The sequence below is a fragment of the Lonchura striata genome, chromosome 1, assembly GCF_046129695.1.
Source record: "Lonchura striata isolate bLonStr1 chromosome 1, bLonStr1.mat, whole genome shotgun sequence".
NCBI classification, from domain to species: domain Eukaryota; kingdom Metazoa; phylum Chordata; class Aves; order Passeriformes; family Estrildidae; genus Lonchura; species Lonchura striata.
Window position 1 is genome coordinate 134,272,740 of NC_134603.1, and position 23,471 is coordinate 134,296,210.

A 23,471-nucleotide genomic window follows, 5' to 3' on the forward strand; every position below is an offset into this window, starting at 1 on the left:
GAGAAGAATCTGCCTTGTTTTGCAGCTTACAAAAGAGAATTAAGGCACCAACATGGAAAAAGGAAGGGAGAACCCAACAGTCTTCTGGTTTTACTGGAATACACTGTCACTCAGCAGTGAAGACTGATTACCCAGACCCAGACAACAGCTGAACACTGGGAGCTGTTATTTTACAGTGACCTCCTAGCCCCAGCTTTCATGGTCCACCACTTCTCATCCTAAGCATGACACCAGGAGTTCTGCCTCCTCTATATTTTAACATTTTTGCTTTCCATTTCATGTTCCAAAATCATAAGAATAACCACCACTGTCACAGTAATCAAGCCCTAATTTAATACCTGAAATAAACTTTTATTTAGTATTAAGAATTACTTGAGAAAATAAGACTAACTTGTTTGCTTTCTCTACTGATAATTTGCTTCTCAGCAAGGTAAACACTCAGCTTGCATGGTTTAATATCCTATGTTCTTTAAATTTAATCACTAGCACAAGACTAATCTACAATTCTCATATTTGGAATGAATTTAATGTTTTCCAGGGACCATGGTGATTATGGTGAAGAAGACTCAAAAATATACTGGGGTTCTGCTGTTCCACACCACAGACAACACTCTGGGATCTTTTTGTTCTCTGAAAAGGGATATAAAATTATGTTCTTATTTGAAACTTGCCAGGACCAGATTCTAATTCCATTTGTAGGATGAGAAGTCTATTTGTATAAAAAGAACAGATTTACAATATATCAGGGTACTGAGGGTCAAATATCTGTACTGCTAGTTGATACCATTAGGGCTTGGCAGAAAGCTATAAAAACAGAACCTGCTGTTCAAATTTCCATATACAATCATGATATAGAAAAGTTTCCTAGGAAATGCAATAAAAATGCAACAATTACCTTACTTTTTTTACTGTAAGAAAAATTTTGGGGCTAGCATCTGGTTTTGCAAGGACTCACCACTCCCTGTTGTACAAGGGAATAATTAGTTTACAGTGAGCTTTGCACCACTCTACCAACACAATTAGTCATGTTGTCCTGTATTCTGCTTCAAATGCAAAACCATCCCACGTTACTGCCATGTATTAGATGAGCAGCAGTGCAAATCTTTCCTACCAGCTCTTTCCCAATTGCTGGCATAATTAATAAAGAGGATTTCCCTTTACACTACAAGTTTTGAATAGACAAAGCTGCATATTTCTGATATAACACTTTAACCCTTGTTAGAGATGATGATCCTCAAGAAGGGTGATGGTTTGGACTTCAACAAGACAAAGAACTTGCAGCCTGTGGTATTATTCAGAGCAGAATGAAAAACAAGACCAGAATGCAAATGAGCTGCCTTTCCTTAGACAAGAGTTATGGAAATCAGGCTAAGTAACATGCAGAATTTAAAATTTTTTTAATGTTAGGTCAATTTGATGAACAAACAATTTAGTAAGAAATAAAAAAAAAAGTGTCAGGAGAGTGCAATTTTTTCCTTTTAAAAGAAGAGAGGTTTGTTGAAAAAATGCCCTGGAATTTTAACTGGGTAACGTTACAAGCTGGATATAATTTTTTTTTTTTTTATTGTACCTTTTAAGGATGTTCGAGATTTCTTTTCCAGTCTTCTTGTTTGCTAAGTAAAACATACTGCATTTAGTGAATCCTTGGCTGTGATATACCATGGGAGACTACAGCTCTTTGAGGAACTGAACTCAATCAAAAGAGTAAGAGAATCAGCATTGCAGACCATTTCCAAATCAGCAACCCCTTTCTGTTGAGTGAGATTTGGAGGTTTCAGATGCTTGGTTTTTCAACAAAAAATCTGTTCTATTATTTATTTGGAAACATATATATCTAATGAAGTTTTCACCTTAGTCAAAAACCTAGGTATTTTCCATTTCATTAGAGGAAAGTACATTACTGCTTTAGATTTGCCTCTTGAGGAGCCGTGTGAGTTCCAGGGCTTTTCTATGGCAGCTCCATCTCTCTCAGAATCACCTCTGGACACAGAATTTCTGCTCTGGAGGAGCGATGGTGCTAAGCCATTTGTCCAGATGATCCACCTACAGCCACGTTCCCTTCCTGAGGAGTAGAGTCAGGCAGATCTGAAGCACATCTTTCACAAGCTGGAAAAGTTCTGTGTTATGACCCAATAATGTCAGTGAGCACAAAGTATGTGTAGCAGTGCAGACCAAAGAATGAACTTCATCCTTCAACTTAGCATTTGGTTTCAGTATAATAGGTTAGAAAAAACATTCAGTAACTATTTGTGTATTTTGCATGCTGACTCAGAGTCTGCTGACTGACAACTGCAGTGAGGCTTCCTTCGGCTCTCTGCTGGGCACAATGGTGACAGCTGAGTGTCTAGTTTAATATCCAAAAGATAGAGTGAGAAATGGAATTGCCTCAATATCAGTAATTTCTTTCATTTCTTCACATCAGGAGTTTAGAGGTTTGCTTTTGTTGCTCAGTTTCCATAACGGCTTGCAAATCTATTAATTTTTGAAATGCACTTACAGGTTTGTTAGGGGCCAAACACATTTTACCCTTGAGAATGTTGTGGAAGTTCCAGGGTTCATAGCTGCAGTGAAAAAGTAATTTCATTTTTGCTAAGATGGCAAGAATATATTTATTTGAATTAATGAAAAGTAAAGACCACATGCCTGTTCATTGTCCCTGAGATTTAGAATATCGAAGCCTTACTTCATTAAATGAATGGCAAAAATTATATATAGTTCCTAGACCAGGAATCCATGCCAATTCAAAGGTAAAATAACTGAAGTAAGATTGTGTAATCTAGGCAGTCTCTTCCCATGTGGGAAGTAATAAAGGCCTTCTTCAGAACCTGAAAGCCATATTTTAGTAAAATTATTTTTCTTACATAGCAAACTTTCTGATTTTGTGTCAGTCAACTGTCAACAAAATATTCCTTCATTATCCCCATGCAGGTAAGAAATTAAATACCAGTAAAACAGATTAAAAATATAGAAAATGTAATGCAACACATTAAGCATACAGAAAACATAACTTGTATGATTTCTCTTCAGAACAAAATGTTAAACAAGAACACATAATTCTTTGGAGACAAACACAGACTTTCAAATTCTTAGTTTTATGGGTAAAACAGGTGGCAATTTTTTAAAATTCCTTATGCGTAAATGCTACCAGAGTAATGAAAAAATCCTTACAATGACAATACATGGCAAATGGAAAAAAAGGAAAAAAATTCAACAGCCACATGCACAATGATAGTGTGCAAAAGAATATTTTATGTGATCTACATTCATTCAGGAAATTAAATCAGAATTATGGATTTAAGAGAAAACAAGGCTGGTAAGAAAACAAACTGATTGGAGTACTTATTTTGCAAGTTATTTTGTGAATGATCTAAGCATGGTCTTAAAAAAAAAAAAAAAAAGAAAAAGAAGTATTAAATTCTTCCACTAGCCTTATGAAGTACCTGCTACACAGGCAATGAGGTTGGGACACAACAGCAACACAAAAGAGAGAAGGCACCTCCTCACCAACCCCATAAACCTGTTCTTGCTGTAGGGAAAGTGATGCTGTTTTGTGAAAAAAAATGAAGCTATTGAAGCTTATGCTTTAAGGTGAAAAAAGAAGCAGTAAGAACAGAATGAGGCTCAACAAAAGCCTGACTCAGACATCAAGTGGAATAACATCATTCCATTATATATGGGTAATTGAACCACTTCCTTTGAGTATAAGAAGTTATTCAATACATGAAGCTGTATTTTAAAACCTTGGGGTAATGTGCCAGTATGGATGAAGGAAGAAAAACATTCCCACAAAATTCTAATAACACACACTCATTTAAGAAAAAAAAAAAATCAAGCTCAACTAATATTTTTGCTTTGCTCTGTCAAGGATGAAAAATGAGGTACTTGAAACAGTAGAGGGCCCAACTGTTCTTAACTTCCTTTCCCCATGAGGCAAAATACAATGAAGTCTTGCCAGGAAACCTTTTTAATATGTGATTTTTTCCATCCTTACTTATGTATATAAACAATATTTTAGTAGCTGTCTGCGTTGCAAAGTTAAATTTATTCCAACACTGTTTCCAAACCATTTGCAGCACAAGTAAATTCCTCATTCTCCTGATGGCCACGGTAACCACAGCTCCCTTTCTGAGGGACCCTGGCAGGGGCACCCCTGCAGCTGTGCCAACATCAGGAGGGCAGTGGGCACTGGAGAGTGCCCAAAGACTCCAGCCCGGGGGTTTGACATGCCAGTCTCCTTAAATGTTCAGTCAAGGAAGGGTTTTGGTTATTCCAAAAAGTACCTACCAAATGCTTACTACACTTTGACAGGGCCGTTTTTGTGATTTGATGAGATGACTTTTAGAAATAAATTCTGTCCATAATCCAAACTGAACTGCAATCAGCACAAAACTAGAGTATTTAATCTAAATTTCACAATGAGAAAAAAGCAAGTGTGAAACAACTCATACGACTGTGACACCCTCTTCCTACAGGGAGTCAGAACATTTCATCATAAGGCCCTATTTTAGTAACTTAGAATATTCCTAAAAGTTCACATGGTGGAAGAAACTGGTTTTTTAATTTAGTGTTTCTCACTAAAATGTTTATGTGAATGAGATGAATGCTAAAAAAGAACTAGAAAAAAGGATTTGGCAAACTTATTTTGAAAATAAGAGGGGCCTAGGCTGTAGAGACACAATCTGAAATTAGCAGCAAAAGGGGAAAAAGGAAACTCCTGACAGAGACTGCACTTTCCCTCAAAATAGTGCAACCATGCAGCAATTTTGCCAAATCAAAAGCTAGTTAAACAATTATGTACATGGTAGAAGGAGATTGTTTAGCTCCAAAGTGAAAAATGGCTCCTCTGTGAGGGATGCTCCATGCTGAACTGCTAAAAGAAGAACAGAGAACCTGTCCTTTCATCTTTCCCAGTCATCTCTGCTCAGGAGTCTCCTTCCATCAGCAAACAATCCCAGAATCAGAATTTTAAAATTCTGACATTAAACTAGACTTAAGGTCTCTGATATCTGCTTTTGGAGCTGCAGAAACTATAAAAGACCTCAACAGGATAAAATTAAGAAGATCTCAAAGCGGTGGATTAGGAAAAGGCTGGAAAGAAAATTCATGTAGAAGACTCAAGCTAAGCTCAAAAGAGTTTTCTCCCCCTCTACAAGAAGAGAAGTTTGGTCTTCTGGCATTGGCAGAGCTTGTGAGCTCTCGAAGCAAGGTTACAGAGAGGGAATGATTTCACTGAGGAAGAGATTGCTGTTATTACATGTGAAGAAGCTGCTGCTGTTGCTAGCTGTGCAGGAATGTCTCCTCCTTACTGTTTGGGAACAAACAGAATGGTTTTCTTTACTGCAAAGCCTCCAGTTTACTGCCAGAAGGACCCCATGGCTCACAAGTCATGCTTGTTTACATATTCTTTAAAATCTGCTCTGATTTACTCTGTAGATAGAGATAGAGATATACTCTGCATTTCATATTTCCTATCATGTCTAGGTTGCAAAGCCTTTGGAACAACCCACCCAAACAGACAGTCCTCTCCTAAACATGCACTTTAAAGATTTATTTCTAATTTTTTTACTGACTTATTTCCTTTAAACTGAAAAAGGAGAATAAAAACAAAAGCCAAAACCTTGTGGGAGGTTTTTATGAAATGTACTTCCAGAAGCCCTGCTGTGCTGGCTCAGCAGCTGGCTCATTTGAATTCCAGGTATGCACTATACAGGGTTTTTTGGAAATGCTGGCTTATCAGAAAAGCAGCAGTGCTCCCTTTGGATCATAAAGCTGACTTTATGGTCTTTTTGAAGACCATAAAACCGTCTCAGTTAACACATATGAATTCCTACCTAGTGTTGTAGTATCCAATCTCATTGGCACAGGCCAAGCATCAGGATACTTAGGAGCTTAAAGCTGCCATTCAGCTGGAAAGCTTATTTAAATAATTAACAGACTGAAGTATGCATATCCCTATGAATCATCACAAAAAACAGGAAGAAAGACCTTTTTATTTAAAATAAAATTATGTTTCTTCACCATGGTGTCATTTAACTACAACTGTTTAAACAAACCAGAACATTTGGGATCACATCCTTTCTCCACAAGGATTTTCTCTGACCCACTGGCTTTCACAGGAACCAATCAACATTCCCCCAGAACAAACCTCCACTGGGAAGCAGTGAATGCACAATGCACTTCTCTGACACTGGAATGTTTTGTCTCTGGCCTGGTGCCCAGTGCCAGCACATCAGAGGAACGACTGTGCCTCTTCTGACAGCAGACCAGGACCCACCACTCCTCACGCCCAGGAACAGCAGGAGCACCACACAATAGAATTTCGTGACACGTGCTGCTTATGGGACAGAAATATCCCATTTCCTTGCAGAGGAAAGCTGTTGTGCTAAGGCAGAAAGGCAGATAGAATACTAGAGCCGGGCTGACTGAGCTGTCTGGGCTCACTGTCTGCCAAAGTTAAAAAAAAAAAAAAAGTATTATGAAAATTCTTTTTCTCACCTAAAAAACCAGGGGAGGTAACATACACATAACTATACATGAAGCCTGGTGCTCAGCATCACAGAACAACATGACATTAGAATCTGATCAGATCATCCAGAAGTTTGCCAGCTCCTTATTTTGCCAATTAAGGCCTTGATCTTGCAATAATCTCAATTTAAAACAGATTTGTGAAGCTACACGGAGCTCAGTGATGCAGTGGGTATTTTGTCAAGTTTTTTTAAGTGACAATCTGCAGAAAATTAAGGCAGCCAGTCACATTGCCGTTTGAAGAATGTGCAGGTTCAGGTGGTACAATTTTTCTGAAACAGTGAGGGCATTAATAATGAGCTCCTGTTGTGATGGGTATATAGATAGATAAGAGTACTCCTCTAGGATGTCTAAATATCCAGCTGATTCCTACAATGAACCTTATCAGAATTCCCAAATCAAATCCCTTTCAAAAACGTCTAACCTCATCACTTAAAATCCATTTCAAGTGATACAGTTCTAAGTGTGCCTCCTACAACAAAGCACAGCGTTATGCTTGGGGTATTCACTCCAAACAGCAGTATTTTGCTGCTACAAAAGAAAAGAGTTTTATACTATCCTTCTGAATCACAGGCACAGAACAAGCAAGCAGAATGAAAAATGGAAGTACAGAAATATTTTTTCCCTAAAAATGGGGGAAATGTCAGCCTACATCTGATGGAGGGAGAATGGCTATAAATGCAGCTGAGACATTTTAAGTGTGGTCAGTGCAGAATCCCAGGGAGTTATGCATTCTCACCTAGAGGATGGTAAGGTTTGGGAAGGCTGGCTGAACAGAACCTGTATCCTCCAATGCAGCCTAGTGAGCCAGCACACCTCACTCAGAGCACTCTGAAGAATTCCAGTGAATTCTTTGCTGAAACATCTACCCATTTTCCTGACACTTTCTTTACCTGTTTCCTTGCAAACCCATTAAGAGGAATGGGTTCTTTGCCCTGACACCATGAGGTACATGCTCAAACATTGAGATCAGCAGTGGGTTTTGAAAGAGTACAGAATGCTGAGATTATAAAATTTTCAAAAATCGGAAACTGTGATTTAACCATTTATTGCTCATTTAGCAGTTGTGGCCTTAACAAGCAGAATAGCCTGTGTTTTCATTTCACTTATTTAAATGAAGATAAAAGCTGATGTATCTCAACTGCAAGAGGCAGCAGCACTGCCAGCTTCAGTGAACCATCTTGTTTGTTTTGACATTAGAGCACTCAGTAACTCTGTCCATGACTTCTGAGCTAGCAAAAGCACAGTGGAGGAGGAACTGGGGAGGAGTCATCTGCTGTCTCCAATTAAACTTTAAGCCATCTGCATGGCAGCTGCAGTGGCAGCTCCTGCTCTTGGCAGCACTACTTCTGGGCAAAATGGAACTACTTCCCAGGAGCTGCTGGAACTGATTCTCTCTACTCACTGGAGAAAGGAGCTGAGATGACTCAGTATTTGGAGAACATACTGCCTACAGCTCCAATATGAATTGAGGGGGCTTGCACTGAAATAATTAGTGAAGTGTGAGTGAACTACAACAAATTCACAAATGACTGGAACTACTTAACACCTGTATATCATGCACCAACTTCTTTTTCAGAACAACGGAATAAAAATCAATCTAGAGGGAGAAACAGACAACTAAATAAATAGGATATAAAAATTTAAAAAAGAAAATTTGAACAGATATATGACAATGAGCTTCAATACCACTGATAGTAAATGAGAGAAAAAGACTGGAGTATCAATCTCCTATCCTCTGTCCCCAGTACCTTAAGGTCCATAGAAATGCATGGCCTGAAATATTGATGACATGAAGGCTCAAAAATGATGGGGCATCAGATACAAGACAATTTTAATCTTTAACATAAGCAATTCTGTTATTACAAGTTGTTTTGGAGGTAAATTTTAAAGACCTCACTGAAATAGAAGAAAGGGAGATGCTACACCAATGAAACATGGACAATCAACTATACAAGTTATCAGAGAGAAAAATCAACCTCTCAGCACTGTAGGCACAGCTGATCTCTTGGACTATGTGAGGAATGCAGATGAGCAGCACAATGTTATCATTAAGCTATTTAAAAGGCCACAAAAGCCACAAAACCATGAGAACATTAGCAAGAATAAGATACTATAAAGCAGAAGTGGTAGGAAGCTGCACCAAAAGTACATTTTACTGAAAGTAAATGAAGACAAATCAAGACATGACTTTAGTAGCAAACAGGTGTTTCACTACCCTTAGTTTTCAGCTACATTCACTGGTCTAATTTTTTTTTTTTTTTTTTTTAATGGAATATGGTATTGCAGAGTTTTCATGAAAAGACAAATTAAACAAACAAAAGATGAATTTCCTGGGTACAGTTTGAACTGCTTTGAACTGCTGAGCAGCTGATAAAGTGATATGATGCAGTGAGGTCAGCAGGGCCTCATCCCCACCCTCCCTTTCCAAGAGGAAGGAGGAATACTAACACACTGTAATGAGCTGGCTCAGCAGCATAGCAATACCATCAACCACATATCTCACTCATCAGACCACAGTAGATTATACCAAAATGCACAGCATCTCCAACATCCAAATTATTAAGGCCTCTTTTTAAGTAATTAGGGCAATATGTTTTATGGATGCACACCAAGATGAGACAAGGAGGATACTTAAAGAATTGATAAAATCCTTGGCTGCTTTCCCTCTGATTTTCATGAAGGAATACATGAAACATGAACATGAATATTTTCATGTTCAGAGATACAAAATTTATGTACTTTTGTTTCTCTTATGAGAACAGCACAACTACCAGCTATTGTAATACAATCACATTCAGGATACATAGGTTAAAAATGCAAATATAGTCTGTTCTAAGATGAAAATGAGTTATAATTCAAATAACACCACTTTGGAAAAGAAGTAGATTAAGAATATTTTAAAATATCTGTGAAAGTAATTAGGCATTATTCTAAAGTAATAAATCCCTCTTTATAATGTAATAAAGTTAAATCAAATTGAAAGCTTACAAAGTCAACTTAGGTGATTTCTCACATATCAAATGATACAGAAGTCCAACTATAATTTTCCAGTGTTCTAAGTCAGATGCTTAAAATCTTCTTTGATTTGTACTCAACAGGGTAATCATATTTATGTAAGAACATACCTGCTGTAGACACTACATTCTCTGTTAAGTATTTACTTTATGCTGTTCTGCTCCATCACCAACACGTTTGAGAGTTTGCACCACAGCTATTTGAATCCTTTTCTGCCCTGAGAAAGCACTGTGGAGAATTCTCACTATGGTGTCACAAAATATATTGTTAGCTTTCTGTGATGCACTTGGAAACAGAGCTCACTTGCCAGAAATACAGCTACACAGTGATACACAAGCACACTCTAAAGACAAACAGCGAACACAGAACATTTTTCTGTCTACAACTGACAGCTGGAGAATCCTGTTCTGCTTTAGCCTCCAAGTCACTTTAAACAGAGAGCTTAGAAGACTGTGGAAGGAAGGACCAAAGCAAAAGAATAAAACATAATACTGCATAGATCATAACCTGCTCTGTTTATTTCACACTCAGTTGAGAATATCTATTGCATTAAGATCTTAGTCAAGTAATTCTCATACTCTCAGTATCTTATGAGGACTTTGTTTTTGTTTTTTTAACATTTTCTTATGTAGCAGAATAAATTTCATTTCTATAGCCCTTTCTTTTCCCCTTTCCTACTTATCAATACTGATTTTGTCAGTAGGATTATCTTTTCTCTGTGCAAGTCTCATAAGAAATGGCAACACACAAATAGAGGGCACACAGAAAATGTGTGATGTTTTTATATGTGTAATTAAACTTGGATGAGGTTATAAAAATTTTTCAACATATGAAAATTTTATGCCTAAGTTATTCAACCATAGCCATTTAATGAACTAGAAAAGCAGCTATCCTAGTCAAGGGGTACTAATGTTCACCCCTTGAAAACTTGAAGCCTCTTGAAATCACTAAGCTTATCTCAAAAATTACATTTAGCTCACTATGGATCAGTAGCTTGTGAAAATGATAGTTGAAGACAATGTTATGGCAAATGCTCAGCATCTTGCTAAATTAATACCTAGTCTAGGGCACTGATTATAGACACAATGAAATAGGTATTAAAGTCTAACTTTATTCAAATTAGGTTTACTGCAAATGGTATCTCAAAGCATGTGCATGGGCTGAAGGGGAAGCTTCCCCCAGACACCATGATAGAGACAGCTATTTACTTTCACTAGTCCTAAAAATGACAGAAGAAATTGGCTATCATTTTTGAAGTCTTTTAGGAAACATGTGTTTTATGATATATCAAGAGAGGCAAGACATATCAATCTTATATTCTCATAACTCATCCCCAAAATCATCATCTAAAACAGCTTCACAGTGATTTTTAAACATTTTTAACCCTAAGGATGTTTCAAAGTTTTGCTACAGATCATAAACAACAATTCAATTGGCCATCAAGATGCTATACAGAAAATTCACTTTTGACAAGCAATGTGCAATTCAGATATAAGTGAAAGAAGAAAGGGAAAAGGGAAGATTCAAGTGCAATGAATATTGTTTCTTTACTTATGAAAGAAAAAGCAGTGTGACAATTGGATGCCTGATCATTTATTATCTCTCCTAAAAAATAAAGACAGCAAACCAGAGTAAGTTTTTTGAATGTCTGTGTTTTTTTATACTACTATATTATCTTGTAGAATAATTTTTTTTTTTATAGTAGACCAAGACTTCTGCTCAGAATGGGCTTCATCTCCCACAAATGCACAAATTGCTTGCAACTGCTGTTCTGTTCAGTTTCACCTGCATGCAATAGTGTCACCTGTTTGTAATTAGAGCTCCATAACACAAGTGGACACAACATGCACAGAGAGGGATTTTACATGGCAAAGATATTTCTGTGGTGTAAGGGGCCAAGAAGGAATATGCCTGCAAAGATGTAAATCAGTGCACTGATTTACACCAGGTACTGATTTGCACCAGCTGAGCCTTATCACATTTTTTTTCAATGTATTGTCTACAAACACCCTCTGAAAGGCTAGAGGCAAATCTGGAAATGAAACAATGCTTCCTTATAATTATAGCTCATTTCTCATTCAGCAACTGAAATATGGCAGAAAGTAAACATTCTGATTCCAAAGAAAACCACAAAGCCATTGTTTTCCACTGAACCATGTCTTAATTTGTTTTCTTTTTCTGATAGCCAATTACTCCTCATGTTTTGCACTACCAAGATGATAATAACCCACACTCTTGCAATGCCAGCCCAGCCACGCTCAGGGTTTTGCTCAAAATTAGCAGGCTGGACAGGAACATCTTGCAGGCAGATGACACCTATATGCATGAGTTTGTGTGACTGGCTGACCTGAAATCCAGCCAACCCTCAAAGCAAAAAATTGAGTTACACATTAATTTATTATTTCCTCTCCTCTTCTCTCCTGCTGCCAGCTGGTATTTCCCCTGGAAAGTGTCCATAATACACTGGTGGGTACTTTTATGACTTTAAACATGGATAAATGTGAGATTGCAAGTCTCAATTTTTAAAAGAAATGTTAGCAGAGTGTGAGATACATATTTTTTAAAGCCCCCTTTCCTAACAGACATAGGCAATAATCCTCTAGAAATTGTCCATTTTTACAAGATTGCTGTTTTTAAGTCCTAGGCCAAGTTTGTTTGCCCAGTACCATATGGGTTTAATGGTATAAGGCGAAGAACAGCGCAGACTATTGATACTCACACATGGTGAGGATGGGAGTTTTTAATAAAAAGTTAATGCAAATTAGCATAATTTACCTTGTGCCCTGTTACATGGGAAAAAGTCTACTCACACAGCAATACACAAAACAATATAGTGCAGTCAGAGATCAAAAATTGAGCTGAAACTCTACAAAAAGAAAATTTTTAAATTACCAGAATTTTTTACAAAGCATGAATACATAGAAGATTTACTTTGTTTTTTAAAGTTCATTTCAAAGGTTAATTTCACTCATACTTGCCTAGTTTAGAATTAATTTCATTTGAAGTTTGGCATAAGACATAAAGCCCAGACAGGAACCTTGTAAAAGTAGTATCAGTGCAAAACCTGCAGGCAAGTACAGTAAAATACTCAGTAAGGGCTAAGAGCTTCAAAGAGAAGACCCACAGGTAGAGAAGCCTGCTATTTATGTAATTAATTTTCATGGGGCTGAAAAGAAGTAAAATATTTTGCATATTGTTGTTATAAAGCAAAGGAGAGGTAGGCTTATTAGCAGGATTGCAATTCTCTACTTACATATTGTGTTATAGAAGGTAGAACTCAGCAGCCATTTTTCTAATTAGTTTCAAAAACCTCCCTCATTTTCCTCATGAAGTCATTGGTGGGAAGCAAGCAGAAAGATATGGGAGGAAAACACAAACTTTGCCCTCTAAGCAAGAACAATATTACATTTATATTACAATAGATTCATCCAACTAGAAGAATAGATGGCATCATAGACACCATGCCTACACAAAATAAAATTTCAGTCCACAGTCAGCCTCACAATTACATGTATTTCATCAGAGATGAATGAACTGTGTTTCAGAGCCGAAGTATTTATTGAGTGAAAGAAAAACATATATTAAATAATGGAATGGGTAAAAAAAAAGACCAATACATTTGACTAAGTACCTGATTACACAGATGAACTTAAAAATCCAATGGTTTAAAGTACTCCTCCCTTGGGTTTAGCATTGCCAAAAGATGCTACCAATACAATGTACCAGAAAGCACATTTTCTTTGGATCCATCATAAGCTTAAAAGCACTTGAAAAGTATTATTCCAGGCTTCAGAGGATGTCAGTGACATGAAGCAAACCTTCAGATACAGAACTACAGAGAGAAAGCTTTGCAGCTTCACAAATGCCTGTTAACATCAGACATGGAGGAAACATTACTAGCCTTGTAATTATATTACAAGACACTTCAGGCTTGTAGTCATATATTACAAGCATATGTGAATATATGTATAAAAAAATATATTATTAGCCTTTTAAATCATTAATAATGGGAGAAAAACTTCCATTCCCATTGAAATTAGAATGCCATTTTCCATACCTATCTGAAATGGAAAACTCTTGTGTTTTGCTGCACAGCTCCATGTGGAAAGCTGGTGTTTCTGGTGTCGCCCTTTGGCAGATCAGGCTGCTGGGCTCAATGCATATTGTTCTCTTTTAATTACTTTTTAATACTGTGTATGATGGTACCCAACAGAGCAATGGCATCTAATGTCAGAGAGGAGCTCTCAGCTTGTTCAATACGTGTGTCAGGAAAGACAGAAGCTTCTGGCTGCAATTTCCCACTCCTGCTGTGACACCCTACCTGCAGTGTGATGCTGCTGTGCTACACATGCTTCCCACAACCAGGTTTGCAGAGAGAATGCCCATTTTCAGACAAACCAGCCTTTAAATGCCATTGTCCTGCCTGTGCAGAGAGCTACAAAGTACCAGGAGAACTCTTTGTACATTATTCTTGCAGTGAAATCTAATTTGCTTGCAGTTGGCACCAAGGCTAAAGTTCAGGCAATGCACAGATTATTCCCTTATCGGGAAGACTTCAGAGCCTGGGAGGAAAATTCACTTTGATCAACTGTGTCTCTCAGAAAGCTCACGTAAAACAGGAAAGAGAGAAATATGTTCCTACTTTAAAAAAAAATCTCTGCAGAAGTAAAATTTAGCTAACACAAGAGATTCAACTCTGATCTGTTTTGAATCTGTTAAGAACAGCAAGTATAAAAGCACATGCTTATATAAAAATCAGAGCTGTAACTAAGTTGCTATCTCCAGTGTGGCATGCACAAGCATACTGCAGGCTGCTCAGTGTAATCAGCTTTAACACTCTACTAATTCATACTGATCTTTACCAGATCCAAGGAGCTGTCAATTTTTTACGTGTTACAGGGCTAGCTTGAAGGCATTTGGTGCAGCTTAAACTTCTAGACATAATTAAATTTTATATTTACAATGGCACATTCTCCTTGGTGTGAAAAACTCAAAGCTTGCATATAGAAATATGTATGCTGACAAATGATCAACAGGAATAAACTACTGATAATGATCTTAGCTACTCTTTATCAGAAGCCAAATGATACTTCCCAATTTTGTGTAATTTTATTTTGAATCAACAGCTTGCCTCACATATTTTTCCTATTCTCATGATTTTAACCACTCAATGTGCACTTGATCAAAGTTGCATCCTGTCTTCTGCACATACTGCAAGACTAAGTAGAAATGCCAAGATTACCACTTCATGTCTTCAGTCCATCAGATTTAGCACCTTGCAACAAAAACTTAAGCTGCTTGTCTCGGAGAATGGCAAAGCAAAAAGTTTGCTGGAAATGATGATGACACATCATTAGTTTAGTACTTTGAGGCAAGAGAATTGTTAGCTCTTACAGGCTGTAATTACAAAAACCAGCCACAGAGCAAGAAGAAATGGCCTCAAGCTGCGCCCAGGGAGGTTCAAGCTGGACATCAGCAAGAATTTCTTCACTAAAATTGTTGTCAAGCATTGGAACTGGCTATCCAGGGAGGTTCTGGAGTTACCATCCCTGGAAGGGTTCAGGTAATGACTGGACATGGCATTTAATGCTTTCATTTTAGTTGACAAGGTGGTATTCAGTCAAAGGTTAGAATCAACCTTAATGACTTTATGATTTAATTCTTTGATACTACACTTTCCTTTCTTACTTTCCATGACACATTTTGATCCAGAAAGTAACCCCAGTTTCAACATGCAGGAAAAAAGCAGGAGCAAAAATGTAATTGCATACTGATTAAACCAAAACACCTCTGCATTAAGGCACTTTATTCACCGTTAAACCTCTTTTCAAGTTTTTTAAAAAGAACTTATCAACACTTTTAATTTTAGGCAGAAAAAAGAATTCATGTTATCAGATCCAAAGTGTGACAATAACAACTTGCAGCTGCTTATTCATCAACATCTCCAAGTGCTGGTCTGATTCTGAGAACAGATCCTGTGTATAAACCCTTGCTATTTTATTGAGGCTTGTGGCTGTAACTGAACCTGAGTATGCTTATTAAAAACAGCTGCTGTAATAGAAATAGAGAATCAGGGTATATTACCATTTAAAAACCCACAAATTGAATCAATACAAGTCAGACGAGACAAGCTTAAAGAGAAAAGTCCTTAAACAAAACTGAAAGATCAACCATTGTTCTCAATCTACTATACACAATCACTTAATTAAGCTGTTATGAAACGTAAATAAACACCATTCATAATAAGGAAGAAACACATGTGGTGTGGTGTGTTGCATCTATTTTTGCTATGTAAATACGTGAAGAAGGCCAGCAGTAGAGATACAGTAAAACATTTAGAGAATCTCTCTGATTTCAACTTGATAATCACTAAAACAATGTACATAAAATGTATTTCATTTCATTTACATAATAATGGCCACTAAACAATAGGAAATCGGTAATTTAATATTTTTAAATTATTTTTCATGTTAAATTTTAATCACTTTTCTTGGCTACTATTTCTTACATTTTTCCAGTTTTGTACTACAATGTAACCAATTATCTAAGAGCTGCAACCTGGTTCCTTACACACTAAAGACATGTAGCTATGACTAGCAACAACAGCAGCAGATATGACAAAGATCAATGTTCCTTTTTGTTCCAAGCTGTGAACAAAGGGATTACTGGATCAGAGTGAAGGTGGACTGTACCTTCCACCATTTTCAGAAGAGAGTCCTCTGTTATAAGAGAACTGTCACTGGTGGGTGCTGAAAACACAAACTATGGGAACTCTTTTCTGCAAAAGTCTTTTATTGGCTGACGTGTTTCTTTCACAGCCACGTAAGTGCTCACTGTTGGAGTTGATCATATTAGTTATCTGGTAAAACAACCTGATTCACTTTGCTCTTCAGTGCTATTAACTACCCTACTATATATGACTCACTGGAGAATTAATGAATTTAATTCCTCTGTTCAAATACAAATCCAAACAAGAATAATCCTCTGGTTTATAACTTTTAAATAGATAACTTAAAGCCTTAATGATAGTTAGAGTACATTAGGAAGGCACCCATTGAAACTATTTAGCTAATGGTAACTAGACACTACCATTAGAAAGCCTAATTAATTGTGATTTAAAATTAACTCTCATTTGCAATGGATCATAAAACATCCAGACCAAAATTTTATCTATTTATTTGATGGTTTGCAAAAGATCAAATTAAAGAAAGAGTATCAATAAATTATCCCTTGTTATTTCAACACTGTTCTCAGTGTTTTCAACTTCAGTTTAAAAACAAAATTTAAAATAATTGGCAGGCCTCAGAATTCATCTTAGATTGCATTTATCTTGGCATTTTAACATGCAAATAGTTGTGAGGATAGAGAAAAAAATAGAAGTATAAAAAAGGTTTACAGAAGGCATACAAAAATAGATTTATATTATACACCCATCATTATCACTCTTTGCACTATATCTTACAATCTCATACAATAAATTGCAAATAAGGCCCTGCTAAAGGAAGAACCTAATTTCTGCTGTTACAAGTGCCCTCAATTTCAACAGCAACTTCAACAGCAAAAACAGTCAATCAGATTTTACTGCAATAAATGAGATGAGCCCTCAAGGAGGAATTAATTATTTCAAAATTTCATGTTCTATAAATAAGAAGAAGATTTCAAATTAATAAATGAAAAGCACAATTTGTTTAAAAGACAAAAGCCTCAGAAGTTGCTAGCTTAAAATACATAAGCTGGCAAGCAAACAAAGCAATGAGACACATCACAGGAACTGCTCAGAACTGCTGCTCCCTGTCTATGTTGCAGCATAGCCATTCTTTCACAGCACAGAATTTTCAGGGTATTAGCCAACAGGACATAAAAACCAAATATTTTCTAGAAAATGAGTTATATTTATATCACAATCAAGTACGGCCTTGTTTTAGAGAGATATTTTTATGAGTCATTCCTAAAAGCATTTGCTAAATTCCCTGATGTCCCAACAGAAGAGACAAGAGTGCAAGCAAGGCTGAATAAAGTGAAGAATGTAAATTTTTTAAATGTATTATGAAAGACTTTCTTCCTCTCCCCATGGACCAAGAAAGAATACCAAATAAATACTCTGCATTTGAAATAAATGACTACTGACAAAATAACCTTTGAAAGCACAGGCATGCTCATGTTTCCCTCCTAAATTTATGGTCAGAAGCAACCCAGAGATTGACACATTGGGGTAAACGCTGCTCCTACGATACCTTCCCTGCTGACCACACAACAGCACCAGGAGCCACTCAGGTCAGCAGTGCCCTCCCTGAACAAACCCACTCCACAACAGCACAGCTCCCAGGAGGGCATCAGAGCAGATACAAACCTTTATTGGGGGTCAGGAAAAGTTGTTCCTGAACCTTCTGTAGGGGTCAAACCCTTTTGTTTTGCTCTGGCCAAACCCAGAGCATAACAGAAGAAAGAGCAAATGAAAATAAAATCCCAAGCGAACAAAGAAAACTCAAAACCTAAAACCTGGGTAGAAAAATGTACAAATTATCATTACTTTTGAGACACATTACCTTTTCTTTCACTGACAATGTAGATGTGTCACAAGTGCCTTTGAGCAACCCACATGAAGGCCCTAACCAGGCTGCAGAAGCTGTAGCCAAGGATCCCTGCTGAATCTAGGCATGATTTCAGAATTCCTGTTTCTCACCTCACTTACTATCTTACTTTTCCTTTATATATCTATATAACAAAAAACTACTTGGCATTAACACTACAATATAAGTAGAATATTAAAAAGGCCATCCAGAGCAGTCCTCTGCAAAGTAAGGGTGACAAACTGTCTGGATTTCCATTGCCTAACATTTGAAAGTTTTTTCACACTTGCATAAAACTCTTTGTTTAAAAAAACAAAAAACAAACAAAAAATTATGTGAAAAAATTATAAATAGAACTTTTTACACAAAATGTATCAAGTAAACAGTATCTAGCTTGTGGACTGGGCTTCTGCTCCTTGACTTTATTGGTAATTTAATTCCTAACACAAAGAAACATGTGAACATCTATCAATTGATCCTTTGTTGTCTTACTTCAGCAATAAAGAACTCACCAGAAATATCCTTTCAAGTTGATCTTGAATGTCTTTCATTCCAGGAAAAGCAGCGACCCCTTGAATCATTTCTACAAAGATACAACCCACTCCCCTACAGAAGGAAAAAATAAAGGTAAGGTTAGAAAGATTTTTTATAGACCAAAAAGCCAACAATAATGTTTTTGTCTCCTTTACAAGTTTTAAATATTTTTTTAGATTTATGCCAGTGGGAAGGACAAATGTGCATTTGCTAAAATCAGTGTATACAAATGAACACTTCTCAGGTGTTTGAAGAAAGGCACAGAGGTAGCAGGAATATCATTGGTGAGTGTTGAGACCAATAAAGGCTCAGCTGCTGATTACTGTGTTAGTCTTCCCAAGCAGAATAGTTATGCTCCTGAAGAAACTGTGGAGATGTGGGAATGGCAGTGAGAGCATCCTTGGGAAAAGCTGAACGGGGTCAGACCAACGACATGGAAGCACACTCAGCATAGGAGGAGAAGAATCTGGGAAAAGGTGAGCAAAAAGGAAAAGGGCACATGGCTGCTCACAGGCACTGAACTTAACTACCACCCAAATGCTTTGGGGATGTACTTGCTTGGAATTTCTTCTCCCCTCTTCCAGTATAAATGAAAGAAGCTTAAAAGTTGCTGAGCCCATTCCCCAGAAGCTCTGGCTGAGATGTCCTGCAAAGGGCTGAGAAGCCATGGGCTCCTTCCTCTCCCCACACCAGCCACCTCCTTTACAGCTCCTGTCCTTGGTTTCCCACACAACGTACTCCACATGAGTCACCCTCATCCCACTGAGTTAAGCCACTGGAGGAAGTATTGGCAAATCAGAGAGTAAAAATATCTGAGGCACACTAACTACAACACAAAGAATGCATTCTCAAAGGTTGAGGAAAGCCTCTGACTCCATCTCAAATTCCAGATAAACTGTGAACTTTCTGCATCTCAAAAGAAAAACAAATTACAAACTTGCACTTGTGTCTTCTCCAGATGAAAACAACTCAAAAGTCGCTTGCTTCCTCAGCAAAAATAATTTCAAAAGAAAACTTCCCTTTTGGCTATCAACAGGATGCAGAATTTGATTATATATTTCAACTTCTTCAATTACATTTTTCTGCATACATTTTTCTAGAACTTTCACATGCAAACACCCACATATGCTGTACAATCATGTCTGTGCAAGCAACTACACAAAAACACTCTTCACTCAAAGTAATAATATGTTTAAATCCCCAAAACATATATCAAAATGAACTAAGAATTTGCAACTAACTACAGCACCACCTCCCCCTAAAACTGAGAGTTTTGTTTCTTTACCAAAAAATCACATCAATAACCTCTAATTTAACTTTGTTTTTAGAAGTAAATTATTTGGAATGTAGTAATTACCTACTTTTTCATTGCTTATGCATCATGATGATGCATTCAGAAAGCAGCATTTAATTTTAGGATTTGTGTGTATATACATATTGGTGAGGAAGCGGTTCTAGAATAAAACAACTTAATGAAAACAGGTTGCATATTTTCATTAAGACTAGAGCTGAGTACTTATAGATACCACTTAACTAGAAGTATCAGTAAATAACCTGTGCTTTACTCATCTCTCAGGCTTTGACAAATACCCAATAATGAAACAATTGTACATTTCAGGACAATGAGGGTTGGTAGTCAAATTTTTGAAGAAGAAAATTACATATACATCACCATTTTCTAATTCTAAAACCCAGAGCATAGATGTATTAAGTAAAGCTCCTCATGGCATAGAAAGTGGAAGAAAACTTTGCAAAGCATGGTTGCAGGCAAAATTTTAGAATAAATCAGGTGTTTATAAAAGAGAGGTTAAAATTTATGTTCCATATGCTTCTGTTGGTTTCTAAATGAACTGAATTGATTAAACTGCCATTCATCATTTAGTCTGGTTAGTGCTTCATTAGGCACAGATAGGCACAATATATCTTTGTCAAATGTTTATAAACAGTACCAGCATCTCAGGCAAGGAAAAATTTGAGATTTAGCCAGGAGCCATTTATTCAAGATGAGCAATAAAACAATTGAACTTAGACTAAAGAAAAGAGGATCACAGTTCTATTCTTGTAACCAGAAAACAGGCATTTGATTAAACCAGCATATCACTTGAGAGCATATACAAATCTTCAGAGAATCTTCATCTAGCTGTTTGAACAGAAATGCAGTAAGGGCAGCAGGAAGATTTTGCCAAATTTTGCATTGCTTTACATTATTTATAAATTTGTCCACTTTTAGTGGTTCTGACACAAGTATAAGCAAAGAAACCAAGTAGGAACAGCAAGAAAAACTGAATAAAAATTTCCTGCTTGGAAAGAAGAATTCTATTATATATATCCTATATCCTATTATATGTCTTGGACTCTTGTGCAGCCTAGAATTCCATTTAGTGGCAAGCTGAAATAAAAGAGTCATGGAGTTAAACAAACACCTAATACAAAAATCAAAAGGGTATTATAATAATTGGGGAGAGAAATATAAGCAGCCTTCAAGATTTGATCTGGAAGACTGCTGTTCCCTTCAGCCCACTTGAAAATTAAGCTTAAGATTGGTTTCAAAGGTTATGGTGTTCAACACATTGATGAGTAAGTCAATAGAAAGAGAAGTTTAAATTAATACTAAAAAAAATGAAAATAGTAATACAGAAGAAATATGATGTTGAACTAGGAAATGGATAGGAAAGACCCAGAAAGCCATAACAACACATAATGGCTTAAAGATTGCTGGATGGTATTTTAGATGTCATAGGGGTATTGCTGAATTTTAGGATCACAGTAAGTAGAAACTTGAGTCTGTAATGGGATCCCTGCATTGCAAACTTTAAGTGCACACACTGCAAACCAGAAAAGAAATAACACCTCTACAAGGCCTTGAAATTTTGTCTTGTTTTTGTAGACCTCACAAACTTTTAAACAGTTTTGAGGTGCTTTTGAACAAAGCAAAAACTATTATAATGTCAGAAAAACTGGGTTTTGAGGAAAAAATTAAGAAAATTATGCCATTCTTGGCTACAAGAAAACCCGAGGGTCAAGGGAGAATGTGATGACTCTGTATTTAAAATGATGCAAAATGAAGGACAGGGTAGAACTGATTAGGATTTTAATGGTTCCCAGAATTGCAGGTAGATCCAAAATAGTATAACTAGAAATAGCAGAATGCCTTTAGGAAATAGAAATTTTAGGGTGAGTATTAGGGAAATACAATTAACAATTGTGCTATATCCCAGTCTCCCAATGGACTTGAAACCCACTTACTGTAATGTAAAACTAGACAAGCTGAAATACTTAAGAATATTCTTCAGGAAACAGATTTGAATTAACAGTAGAGTGGACAGGATGATCACATACACCAGTCCCAGCTCTAGTTTCAATGATGCAAAGATTATTTAAAACATGAAATAGAGGCTTTTAAGGTGCATGCATCTCAAGGGTATGTTATTTAGGTAAATTTATGCATGTTCACCATACAATGACATTTTCAGGAAGCACATATAAATAATTTTTGACAAAATAATATTACCTTAACAAATTTTGGTGTATTCAGTTTGGATTTTCCTATTCTCTTTATAGGACTTCTGAGTTTGGAAAAATAAGCCATATAATGCTAAAATGTTGTTCAGAGATCTTTCCTTTGCAATGGCAGAGGTTAAACTTGCAAAGTAAAAGTCATATAATGCTGAAATGGGTGGTTTACTCTCTGATGACAAAAAGCATGACTAAACTTACATATATATTGATGAGAACATACATGGTCATGACATCTAATATTGCTCTTCTATTGTCCTGCTTGATTTCCTGGGACTTTAGCTATCACTGTACTGCCTTATATAGAGTAGGAGTTACTAGCACAGCTGAATGGCTTCTCCTGCATTTCAATTGACATAGTAAATGAGCCTGTAAAAATGAAGTTGAATGCCTCAGAAACCTTCTTTTTTTGTTGGCCTTTTTCTGCACAGCTTTTATAATTCAGAAGGGAATTCCCTTAAAATTAACTTTCTTACTGGTAGATTGGTTTTATGGGTTTAGCTTAGGGATTCTCATTTCTGTCTCTGTCTAACAAAGATCCTTATTGCTACAGAATCCCCAGCATATCTGTACTTGAATATTATAAAACAAACAGAAAAAAAGTATAACAGCTTTGGTAAGGCACAATATGTAAGGGATGGTTCCTTCAGTTAATATTATGATTTTCTTTGATGCAGCCATTAAAGAAAGTACAGAAACACTCCAGAATGAGGAGCTGTTTCCAAACCAAGTTTTAGTTTATACTTAAATCAAGTATAGAGAAACCCTATATTCTTATTATATATGTTTTAAAGTGTTCAATATTCTGCCTTGAACAGATCTGCTTTGTAGCAGGCTCAGTGCAGGTGATAATATTCAGCCTGACCTTTGCAATGAAAACCTATGCTGGGTCTTCACGTAATATTTTTATCTAGTCATTAAGCCTGTTTTCTATGTGCAGGGTTTGACTTCAGAGGGGGAAGGCATTTTATGAAAGCCAAGTAATTCCTTTCAGTAATCCCTGGTGAGATTTCTGAAATTCAAAGGAACAACATTCAAGCTTCCCAAACTACACACTGTTTGTAATGCTAAATATATCAGAATTAAAAAGCAAACAGACAAACAAATAAAACCACAAACAAAACCCTACAAAACCTACACACACTCCCCTTCAAAATCCTGCTGCTATACTTTTTTTATGGATTTGTCACCAAGATGCAATACTGTAGCATCTTCCATAAAATCCTGGTAATATACATGTTGTAAGGACAAAGAGATTTTTATCTTGTCTGATTTATTCAGGAAAAAATGTCATATTTCTTCATCATC

The 23,471-nt window shown here is 36.5% G+C and overlaps 1 protein-coding gene across 7 annotated transcripts in view; it reads right to left on the reverse strand.

Annotated features, from left to right (window-relative positions):
* Positions 1-23,471, reverse strand: part of CDK14 (cyclin dependent kinase 14) — a 472,565-nt gene that overhangs the window by 260,912 nt on the left and 188,182 nt on the right. For all 7 annotated transcript variants that reach the window (XM_077788157.1, XM_077788154.1, XM_077788164.1 and 4 more), the window contains one exon: positions 18,626-18,719. In XM_077788157.1, coding sequence (XP_077644283.1) covers positions 18,626-18,719 — 94 coding nt within the window. The remainder of the gene's footprint in view (positions 1-18,625; positions 18,720-23,471) is intronic.